Source organism: Austrofundulus limnaeus, unplaced genomic scaffold (genome assembly GCF_001266775.1).
Source record: "Austrofundulus limnaeus strain Quisiro unplaced genomic scaffold, Austrofundulus_limnaeus-1.0 Scaffold350, whole genome shotgun sequence".
Taxonomy (NCBI): domain Eukaryota; kingdom Metazoa; phylum Chordata; class Actinopteri; order Cyprinodontiformes; family Rivulidae; genus Austrofundulus; species Austrofundulus limnaeus.
In genome coordinates this window covers 436,446-447,727 of record NW_013952752.1, presented here as the reverse complement: position 1 = coordinate 447,727, position 11,282 = coordinate 436,446, and the positions used below count along the sequence as shown (strand labels likewise).

Sequence of the window (11,282 nt, the reverse complement as noted above, 5' to 3'; positions counted from 1 at the left end):
GATTAGAAATTAAGTGTTAACGAGCAGTTGGACAGGTGTACCTAATAAAGTGGCCGGTGAGTGTATATTATTTTATTGGTTACCTGTTCACTGTATGTCAACACTGACAACCTTTCTGCATTTATCTGGGTTTACACTTAAATGGTTTGTAAAAACAACATACACTGTGCTTTATTTTCTCAGTTTTATGAGACATTGCAGAGGTGTCTGCTGGTTGCCAAGTGTGCCAAGCAGTTAGAAACCAGCAGCTCCACAAACCAGGACCAGCTTCCTGTCCTGGCCCTGACACCCCAACACGTGATGGAGCTGATGCCTGCAAAAACGGTAAATCAAAGTAACATTTTGTTTTCATGTTTTACTTCTTTCCCATTTTGTACACAATAAATGACTTTAATGAAACTAAATTGAAAAAGTAAAAAAGAGCAGAACAAATACAAAAAAAAGGAGTAAAACAAAAATTAAAAGGACCAGAAAGCCAAAAAGCTAGCTAAAAGCTAAAATTAGCAAATAGTTAACCCAAATAAGGACAGATTTGCTTTTATATTGAAAACTAGCTTAGAAGCATTGTTCTAAAAAATAATCTACCAAACTCACACACAGCTTTGTTTTTATATCCCCCTGGGGACCGTGGATTGACTCCCATTAATTTATTGGAAATTTTATAGCCTAACCCCGACCACTTACCCTAAAATTAACCTCACACCCTAAAACTAACCTAAACTCAATTCACACCATGGTCCTAAACTTAACTCCCAACCCAAAATTAGCATCCGTACATGCACATTCAGCACAGCTTCATATTTATTTTCTCTCAGAGCCTGTAGGATGTTAAAAACCAATAACTAAAATTAAAAACCCAAACATTTTGATGCTAGAAATGGGTAAGTTCAAATCAGTTGCTCTAAGTCTGAGGCCATGGTTCTTGACTGGAAAAGTGGAGAATGTGGAATGTTTGAGTATTTGGGTGTTTTGTCCATGAGTGATGGTAAGATGGAATGCGAGATGAAAAAAGCACAGTAATTTCTAGAAAGTAATAAATCAATAATATTTTATATCTGTTATAGAATAGCAGGTAAATTGACTCTTGTTTAAATCTTATTGAAATCATAACTGTGTAGTTTAGAATAAGGAAACAGAAGAATTTAATATACAAGTAAGTTTTAGACAAGGATGGGATTAAATAAGTTTGTACTTCTTCCCAGTCCTGTTCAAATATGTTTCATTTTGTGCATTGGTACCTGTTCTTTTGTTTTACACGTTTGAAATAAACTCAGACTATCACTACTACACCATGTGGAGTCGACACAGTTCAAGACGGTCACTGCTTCTCAACATTAGCCCAGATAAAAAGCCTGTAACTCAGACAGTTTTATAATTATTGACTTAGAAGTTGATGTGGTCTTTGCTGAGAGCCATTGGGTGCCAACTGGTTAACATCATTAACGTTTAACCAAAATGACTAAAACTTTGGTGTTTTGGCATAAAAGGCAATGTGTTATATGCATTCTTTCAAAGAAAGCTAGGCCTTTGGGGAGTTGTGATTTAACCACACATGTCTCTGTTTTCTTGTGTTTTTGTTATTCATGTTAGTTTACATTTCTGATTGCATTCTACACATTTTATTGTATAGTAAAGCAGTTGGATTGTCCTGTGAAAGGTGCTATAGACTGTAAAAAAATGATGTATGTCTTCATCAGAATGTACAGAGTATGAAGCAAGCTCTGCTCAAAACGCTGGAGGTGCATCTGAAGGAAAAATGTCTGAGCCTTCTTTCTTACTGTCAGCCTGAATGCGGTATGTTTGATAAAAGCGTCTGCTGTTACCTGGCAAATTGACTTTTAGTGTATTAGTTCCACGTTGACCGCACTGAGCTGAATGTTTTGTCTCATAGAGAACGAGAGTGAGAGTCTGAAGACCAACAAGCTGCTTCATCTTTCAGCACTGCTGGATAAAGAAAAAACAGAAACAGAGACTCTGAAGGAGACGTATCGAAAGAACACAGTCCTTCTGCAAAGGCAGATCCAGCTGTACCTCTCTGTAAGCACTGGTCTGAATATTTATCATTTTTCTATACCACAATCAAGTAACTGTTACATTCAGTTGTTATGAAAACTCTGTACGTTGAAAATAATGTGACTTTGCATCATAGCTTATCTAAACGCCTTGAAATTGGCCTCTGTCTCTTTAAGAACCTCTTACCGTTTCTGACACTCCCACTTCAGCACGTCTTCACGACAATGCTTTGTGGGAGGGGTGCTTTGTGGGACAGGAGCTCGGCTGCAGACTGAGCTCCAGGGAGGAGCTTTGTGTGAAAAGGCGGAGCTTTGTACCAGCGAGTGTTTAGGCAGCTCCACTTGTGCATGAATGAGTCAAAGAAACACTCTACTTACTTTATACTTTATTTGTCCCCATGGGGAGATTGATTTGTGGTAAAATATATGTACAGGTGTATCTCAGGCATTGCCTTACATGATCGTTCATCTACAACACAAATTAAATCGCAAGTTAATTCTGCATAATACACCCCCTTTAAAATAATACCTCCTTAATGAATTATCTTCCAATGAAAATATGTCTGTCCTACTGTAAAGGCCTGAAAGTAGAGAATAGATGAATGGGGTATTTGACTTTTTTTGTAGACTTACTTGTGTGCTGATGGTGGATTTCCTGCTACATGACCTGTTTACTTTGCTCACACGGCTCCTTTCTTTATTTGAATATTTTTTTCCTGCTCTTTGTTTTTTCTCATCAGGAGCTGATTAAGTGCATTCAGCTTCTCCAGTCTCTCATCTTGGACCACCGGCTGACCATCCAAACAGATCTGGACAGGAAGAAATTAGATTACTTTGAAGGCAAATGTGAATTAGTCTTGCAGAAGATAAAGTAAGGCGTGTTCAGTGCTATTACTGTGAATATGTTAGCGACTGTGTTCATTTTTTTCAGAAATGTATGAGAATAAATGTATGGCAAAGTGTGAATATTATGTCCACTGTYAGTTTCTGTGAAGTGAGCACCTGGCAGTAGGTGGGATTTCAGGCAGAAAGTAAAAGTTCTGTCCTTGAACCGTTTGTTCGAAGCTGAAAAAAAGCTACTAAAAACSCCTGATAAATTTCACCGTAGGGTTTTAGACAGTAATCATTTTATGTTGAACGTTTTGGACATTCATACAAGATCTGTTRGCGCTCAGAGTATAGGTTATGATTTTCAGCTAGCTGCTACCACACCAAGCTTATCTCATTATCTTAGACATTAACTGAGTTTGTGTTTTACTAAGCTCTGTTGGCTTTAGAGGCCATCTTGAATAGTCAKGTTGGCTTCAAAAGGTAATCTGTTGTTTAGCTGTAGATGTACTTAATATTGTTAATTGTAAGAGTTTCAATTTAAATCATTCAGCGGTTCATGAGATATTTTGCTAAYGGACAAATATGCACAAACAGGCTAAATCATTATTGCTGCTTTTGACAGGAAGTGATATTGGATCAAGAATGATGAAAAGAAAAATAGTTGTTGAAAATACCAAGATATAAAATTTGGGTCAYACCGTCCAGCACTAACTTGGACTTTGTGCCTCGGTATCTCGGGGTGCTGTTTGGGTGGTTGTAATGTTATTGCTAATTGCTGTGAATGACATGAATGACTCTGTGTTCCTTTTTTCAAAGAAGTGAGATGGTGAAACTTCAGCTGGACACCTACACGGCTGACACAATTTCTGCTCACAGAAAAATAAGGCAAGGTTCACTGATGCTGTGTTTACCTGGCAGATTATTTCAGAACCTGCACCTCACATGATGCGTTCCTCTGTGTCGCAGGGAGAAGTTGGAGTTGGAGCTGAAGGCCAGTAAAGAAGAGAAGCAGGCTGTCGAGATGAAGCTGTCGTCCTTTAAGATTCTGGGCAGGGAGTTTGAGGTTTTGGCTGACAAGTACTTTAAGTTACGGCAAGAGATTGACATGAAGAAGTGGGCTCTGAAGGAACTGAGCCACTACAATGAGAAGTAAAGGTATTGTTTGATGCTGATCTGGCAGCATCATGTTGCTCATGGGATGATTAATATTTGTAACTCTGCCGTGTTACGGAAGTTTGACTGTTTTTTTTACGTAAATTTGCTAATAAATTTAATTTTCCTAAAGTAATCAGGCCTGTTTGATCTATTAAATATCTGTTTTAACCATCTACCCAGTTGAATTTCAGAGGGTTTTGTTATTAAAGGGGTTTACACCCTTATTCAGGGATTTTGTTGTTGTGAATGTGGCCGTGATCATTTTCACCAGAGGAATTCTTTTTGGTGCCACAGCAAAGTTCAGTCCTCTGGTAAGGCTTTCAGTCTCTGGCTGGGTGTCTTTCAGATATATTCTTTGTCTTCTCTGTCTCCCTGCCTGGCATGTTCTAGTGTTCCAGTGTGTTGCCCAACATTCTTCCAGTTGTTGGAATTGACGGGTTACCAGAACAACAACCCCAGAATCTGAAGCAGAACAAATTGTAAAATGTAGGGGTGCAACGATCCAGAAAATTCACGATTCGGTTTGGTTCGATGCTTTAGTCTCACAGTTTGATATTTTTCTGATACAAAAAAGAGAAATTTTCATGCCCTTTTTAACTTGTAATTTGTTTAATTTAATTATGAACATTTGTTCAACCTCAAAAGTACAGTTTTTAAATGAAATGTTGCTGAAACAGCAAGTTTCTCAGTGGATCTGCATTCGAAAATGCAGCCTAGGTGGAGTAGTCGAACACAGATCCACTGATCCTTCAACAGAGCATCTTCAGAAGACAAGTTGATAAAATAAATTTTAAAAATCTGTATTGTTCGATATTGAACCTAAAGCTCTGTATTGATTGGTTCAAATTGGGTACATGTATTGTTGCACRCAAAATGGTAAATGAACAACTTAGGAACAAAGTTCCAGCCTGCTTCAGCAATGCCAAACCACCACCTTCTAACAACAAAGAGAGGGATGCCCCCAACAACCTCAGCAAGGAGAAGAACGTCCTCCCAGCAGACAAAGGAAGGTGCACATTTATTTTTGGCCAGAAAGCTCACCATCCTTAGTGACTTGACCACATACGAGCTGCTAAAAATATCCAGGAAGAGGTTACTAAAAGTAGAGTGCCACCATGGTGGGGCGGCTGTGGCAGAGTGGTTAGGGGAGTCCTGTAACCGAAGGGTTACCAGTTCTWTCTCCTGCTCCAGCCATCTCAGTCATTGGGCCTCATGTAAGAACCGTTCGTATGAACAGAATTGTCCTTAAGCTGTGCGTACGAGTGATTTAGGAGAACCTATCGCATTCACATATTTTCTTGTAAGATTATATTTTAGATACAAAGTATGGTGCAGACCTGTCTAATTTTACAAGAGGTCAGTCTGCTGTTATCCAGACTGATTTTCTTCACTAATAACTATATTTCATTAGTTTGAAGATATTTTGAAAATAAATCACACTCCATAATTATGTTGACAAAAGCTTATTCTGTTTGAATTAGAATTTTAAATGTAATATAGACTAGTAGTATAATTTAAATGGGCTATTAATGCTGTTGTATACACAACAATGTTACAATATTAATATGAACATCTCAAACTACAAACCACCTTAAATGCTGCATTAATTGAAGTTTAATTTGTCTCTGTATATAATGAGGTCAATAGGAACATAATCAACAGATATTTAGACAGTTATTTTTTAAATTAAATTTTATTTTTTATTCAAAGTCTTCTCCAGCACATCCTAAAGATTCTCAATAGACTCTGTGGAGCCAATCCAGGTGTGAAAATTATGTCTCATGCTCCCTGAACCACTCTTTCACAATTCCAGCTCCATGAATCCTGGCATTGTCATCTTAGAATATGGYCGTGCCATCAGGGAAGAAACAATCCAATTATGGAATAACCTGGTCATTCAGTATATTCAGGTAGTCAGCTGACCTCATTCTTTGAACTCATACTGTTGCTGAACCTAGACCTGACCACCTGCAGCAACCCCACATCATAGCACTGCCACCACAGGATTGTAGAGTAGACACTATGCATGATGGGTGCATCACTTCACCTGCCTCTCAAGGGTCAATCTGGACTCATCAGACCACATGAGCTTCTTCCMTTTATCCAATCTTTATGCTCCCTATAATTTAAGCCTTTTATCCCAGTTAGCCTCACTGATTTGTGGTTTTCTTAAGGCTACACAGCTCTTTAGTCCCAATCCCTGGAGTTCCCTTCACATTGTACATGTGGAAATTCTCTTACTTTAAATATTAAACATAGCCTGGAGTTCTACTCTTGTTTCTCTTTGATTTGATTTCACCAAGTGTTTACGTTAAGGCCATTAAAGATTTTTTTTCACGGCCACATTTCTTCCTCGAGGACGATGGGTCCCCTCTATTCCTCCAGTTTTTAATAATGCGTTGGACAGTTCTTAACCCAATTTTAGTAGTTTCTGTAATCTCCTTAGATTTTTTCTCTGCTTGATGCCAATGTGTGATGCCACACATTGACAACGACCCTTCTCAAACAGACTGACATCTTTTCCATGCCCACAGGGTGTGTCTTTCCACATGAGAAGCAGCTCATTGCACCAGTTGGGGTTATATAACTTAATGACCCATGCAGTAATTATCCAATAGGAGGCTCGTACCTATTTGCTTAGTTAAATCCAGGTGGCCACTTTTTTTTGTCCAGGAAGTGTATACAGCCACCTCTTTTAGGTTTAGATTAAGAGTTTGCACATTTTCTTTCAGCTGTTCTGATGTGGATTTTTAGAATAGTTGTCCCTTCTCATGACTGCAAAGATCCCAAACCACCTTCACCTTGTGTATCTCCAAACCAACGACATGTATTATAATTGAACAAACGTCCCCTCCTTCTGTTGTTGTTGGGAAAGAAGCCTGCAAGCTCTACATGTCATTGCACCAGACAAAATGGCACTGTGCATTTTGGGGTAAACATCTCTACTTTAGTCCCACCTGTCCAAAGGACACCAATTGCAACCATTCCTAGTTAGCCATCCTTTTTATTATTTTTTCCTAATTGTCTTGACCTTCAGTGACCTTTAACCTTTACCCTGCTAACCGAGGTCTGTACAATCTGAAATGGAGCTCTGTGATTGTTTTTGTAATCTTGATAAACACTGCATTTATGAAGTTCATATCGTTAGGAAATGATCAGATTTATGGACAGTTAAAAAGGTCCTGGTCTAAAAGTCATTATGACCTAAAATATGTAACTTGTGCTTTAAAGAAGTGTTTAATTTTCTTGATAAAAAGGCAGCAAGCTCTACTTCTGGTAACAGTGGATGATGAAAGCTCTTTGCTGCCTTTTTTTCTGTATTTTGCAGCACCATCCACAAGAGAGCAGTGTGCCATCAACTTTGAGAGGCCAGCCTTTGTCATAACTCAAACCAGGTTCCTAAAATTTTTAGCTTTTGAGTCTGAAAATAAGAATAGCYGGAATTTGTTGTGACCCCCAAAATTCTTTGGTTGAACTACACAAATATTTCAAATATTGCGAATAAAGTAATTATGACAGAAATAAAGATTAAACCCGTGACTTTTTTTCCATTCATAGTTAGTTTTCTTTTATATTTTTATGGGTTAAGGGCAAATTTTTAAGAAATATCTTGCACAATGAGTTAGCCCATGTTTTGCAAATGACTCACAACTACGCACTAAATTTTAGAGTGATTTTTGTAAAACTGACAGAGCTATTTTTGTATTCTCTAATTGTCATTTGCTGTGGCCATTTGAGTTAGTTATAATGATCATTTCCTGAAAGTATCATTGTATTTAATAGTTTGTGAGATATTTTGCTAACAGACATAGCCTACAAAGCTGATTCTGACAAAATTTAAKGACAAAAATTGAAAAACATTTTAAGTTCAGTCAGCGCTCCAGAGTTAAAGCCATGCTTGTGTTCTAAAAAGCTACCTTGAAWGGGTCTGTCGCCACATATTAATCAGTGATAAATGTCCATACAATTAATATTTTCTGAAAGTTTCATAAAACTATAATTTGAGCAAAATTTCTGCTTACAACTCAGTGTTTAACCAGCCCATTAAATACACAAGAAGTTGATGCTCTTCGTTCATTGACGATCTTCGTTTGACCTCTTTCCTCCGCCACGTTTGGGGGGCAAGCGGAAGTGAGTGGGAGTGAGACATCTCGCTGTTGTTATGGTCTCTCCGTCTCTCGTCTCCACATCACCACCTCCACCATCATCACCCTCCATCAGCTGCAGCCCCGCCTCAGCCCGCATCTGTCGGTCTGTCTGTCAGATCCGCGCCGCTGCTCCGTCCGCCCGTGGACGTGTGTGGACGCAGCATCCACAGCCAGCGGCTCCAAGTTCAACCGGTAGATTTTTATCTGGAGGAGCACCACCCTCCTCCTCCTCCTCATCATCATCATCATTATGTCCGAGGTGCGGAAATTCACCAAGAGGCTCAGCAAGCCCGGGACGGCGGCGGAGGTCCGGCAGAGCGTGTCGGAAGCTGTGAGGAGCACCGTGGAGCTCGTGGTGAGTCCGAGCCGCTTTAACTAAGGGGGGAGAGGGGCACCAACGCTACATAAGAGAACAAAACATCGCCAAAACCTCCTGGTTAGTCTTTTTATCTGGTTTTCAGTCTCCCCTTCCTCATTGTGACCGTCCCYGCTGCTGCGGCTGTGACCCCTCACGGTGAGGGGATAAAGACATAACTCAGCTCGCACGTGCTTTTCCCGCCTTTCTGTAAATTAGCTGCCTGTCCAACAACTTAACTCCATCCCCAGACACACCATAACTCTTTCCCCCCCCCTAGTTTTGTGGGGAGCCTTTTGTTGGACAGCTGCAGCAGCATGGCTTCCTCTGCTATAGCTTTTTCTTCTTTTAATAATTATTATTTTGGATTTCCACATGGAGCTCAGAAAAAAACAGTCATCTTAAACCAGCAGTGATGGTTTTTGAATTTAAAGTCAGGGTGGTAGTTTTGCAGGTTTAAGCCATGATTGTGGGAAGCAGAAGAGCAGAGCTGAACTGGCCCCAATCATTAGGAGGGATTAGACGCAGTGGCTTCAGATGAATAGCATTTAGGATCCTGCTGATCCAGCATTTCTCTTTTTGTGTGTGTGTGTGTGTGTGTGTGTGTGTGTGTGTGTGTGTGTGTGTGTGTGTATATGTCAGTAATTTAGAAGTTTGACACTTGTTTCCTAATGCCTTGCTGCTCAAATATCCTGTTCTCATCAGTGACTGACAGTCTGCAGCTTTCAAAGATTAATTCAGATTAATCCTCATTCTTTTGAGGAATTAGGTTTTAGTCTCATGACGATCATCTCCAGGAGCGTGACAGTGAATCTCCTAGTGGAAATAACCTTGTGACGAGGTTGTGTTTTGCAGCAACAGTGTTTGGAATTGTGTGTGTTTGCGTGGTTTGTAGCCATGTGGGATGATTGTGTACTCYCTGCTCTGCAGAAGCAGTGTCAGGCTTCTTGTTTTACGGCTGGCTTGCTGTTGTGGGGAAACAAATGGATGTTTTGTTGCTCTTGTCTCACGTAGGGGTTCCCCTCAGGCATGATGTGGCCGAGTCTCCTCTCTGCAGCTTCCTCACTTCTTCATCTCTGAAAGTCCGTCATAAGGAGAGAAAGTTTGGCTTCCACGCTTGAGCTGTTTCATCATCAGTTTCCTGTTTTTTTTAACCTTTTCACAGTCCTTTTAGAACAGAGGTGCCCAAAGTGGGGCCCGTGGGCCAAATTTGGCCTGCCAAGCCATTTGATGTGGCCCACTACCAGTTATCCTGGTTACTAGATTGTAATCTCCTGTTTTATGTAGAAATACTATTTGCACTTAGTCTTTTCAAACATTGGTCCACCTATAGGTACAAGGAGCTCTAGTCAGATAAACTTAACTCATGGTGCTCACTTTTTCTTTGAACTATAATAAGATTAAACTTATAATACAAGTAACTTCAAGAGACATTTATATTAGATTTAAGTTCATTTCTAGATTTGCACACCTTATAAGACCCCATATACTCAAATTTTAAATTATGAACCTTTGCTGCCCGAGCAAACGTTGAATTTTCTCCATGTCCATGGGCTAGACAAAAAAATGTGGGCAACTGCACTGGCTGCAGCTTAATCATAAAAATACAACTTTCCTTGAAATATTTGCATTTCGTGTATTATATTACTGCATTTGGCCCACCCCCCTCAGATTGATTTTAATTTTGGCCCTTTCAGAGAAAATGTTTGGGCACCCCTGTTTGAGAATTTACAAGGGTGGAACTTTAAAGTCAATTTAAACTTGATAAATTCACTGGCCTGACAACAATATTTTATTTATTTATTTATTTGTTTGTTTCAAGGATAACCCCTCGACATGTAAAATCTCATACTCAAAGGGTCCTTACASTACATAAAATAAACAACAAAATTATCAGTCATAATGTCCTGATGYATCCCAGTAATCCAGGTAGTAAAATCAAATACAAACAATTGGACTTCAAACAGCTTCAGTTTCAGACCCAGTTTGTCAGAGACAAGTCTCTTGGAGAGACAAAACGTTTCATTAAAGAAGAGCCCGTCCAGAGGACCTACTTAACTGTTCTCTTTTTTTGATTGTGAGTCATAATAATTAATCCAAAATTGCAGTTAGAACAGACTGTGGAAGATCGTTAATAGGGAGTTTTTCTTCTCCACTGTTTGCTCAGGATGGGAGACTGTGATGAAGTGATTCAACACAATCTGCTGGCTTCTTCTTTAGATTGTTCTTTTTTCATGTACAGTGCCTCGAGACAACGTATGTTGTGACTTGGTGCTATATAAATAAATTGAACTAAACTGAATTGAATTGAATTAATGAAAGTAGAGAATATAAAAGGATCTAGGGATGAACCTTGCGGTACCCCTTAAAGATATTCAACTGACGCCATCTTCATTGATTGCAAATATTTGGGCTCATTTTGGTTTTTACTGAATAAGTTTGAGTTTGACATGAGCTTCACTGTGTGCAAGGTYTGCAAAATGAAGATGAAGCACTTTGGGAACATGACAAATGGGTTCAATTTATCAGTTTTTAGAATCGTGACCCCAAAAATCAGAATTGAATCCTGAGATAGTAAAAGATTYCCACCCCTACTCCTTATCCTCTCTATCTGCAGTCAAAACGTCTTTTTGTCTTTTTCCTGACAGCTGCATTTCTACCATACTGTCATACCCACTGTCCTCCTCTTGACATGTTCAAACCGTCTCAGGCGAGCCTCTCTTACTTTATCTCCAAGTTGTTGAAGCTGTGCTGCACCTTTTGATAATTTCATTCCTAATC

At 39.4% G+C, this 11,282-nt stretch overlaps 2 protein-coding genes across 2 annotated transcripts in view; both read left to right on the top strand.

Moving 5' to 3' along the window:
• haus4 (HAUS augmin-like complex, subunit 4) overlaps positions 1-4,131 on the top strand; it is an 11,267-nt gene extending 7,136 nt beyond the window's left edge. Inside the window, exons 4-9 of the mRNA XM_014022935.1 lie at positions 184-324; positions 1,698-1,794; positions 1,892-2,037; positions 2,753-2,883; positions 3,660-3,728; positions 3,810-4,131. Coding sequence (XP_013878389.1) covers positions 184-324; positions 1,698-1,794; positions 1,892-2,037; positions 2,753-2,883; positions 3,660-3,728; positions 3,810-3,996 — 771 coding nt within the window. The 3' untranslated portion in view covers positions 3,997-4,131. The remainder of the gene's footprint in view (positions 1-183; positions 325-1,697; positions 1,795-1,891; positions 2,038-2,752; positions 2,884-3,659; positions 3,729-3,809) is intronic.
• Positions 4,132-7,900: 3,769 nt separating this feature from the next.
• Positions 7,901-11,282, top strand: part of dock11 (dedicator of cytokinesis 11) — a gene marked incomplete in the record, with an annotated part of 150,499 nt that continues 147,117 nt past the window's right edge. The window contains 1 exon segment of the mRNA XM_014022950.1: positions 7,901-8,501. Within this exon segment, the coding sequence (XP_013878404.1) occupies positions 8,397-8,501 (105 nt within the window).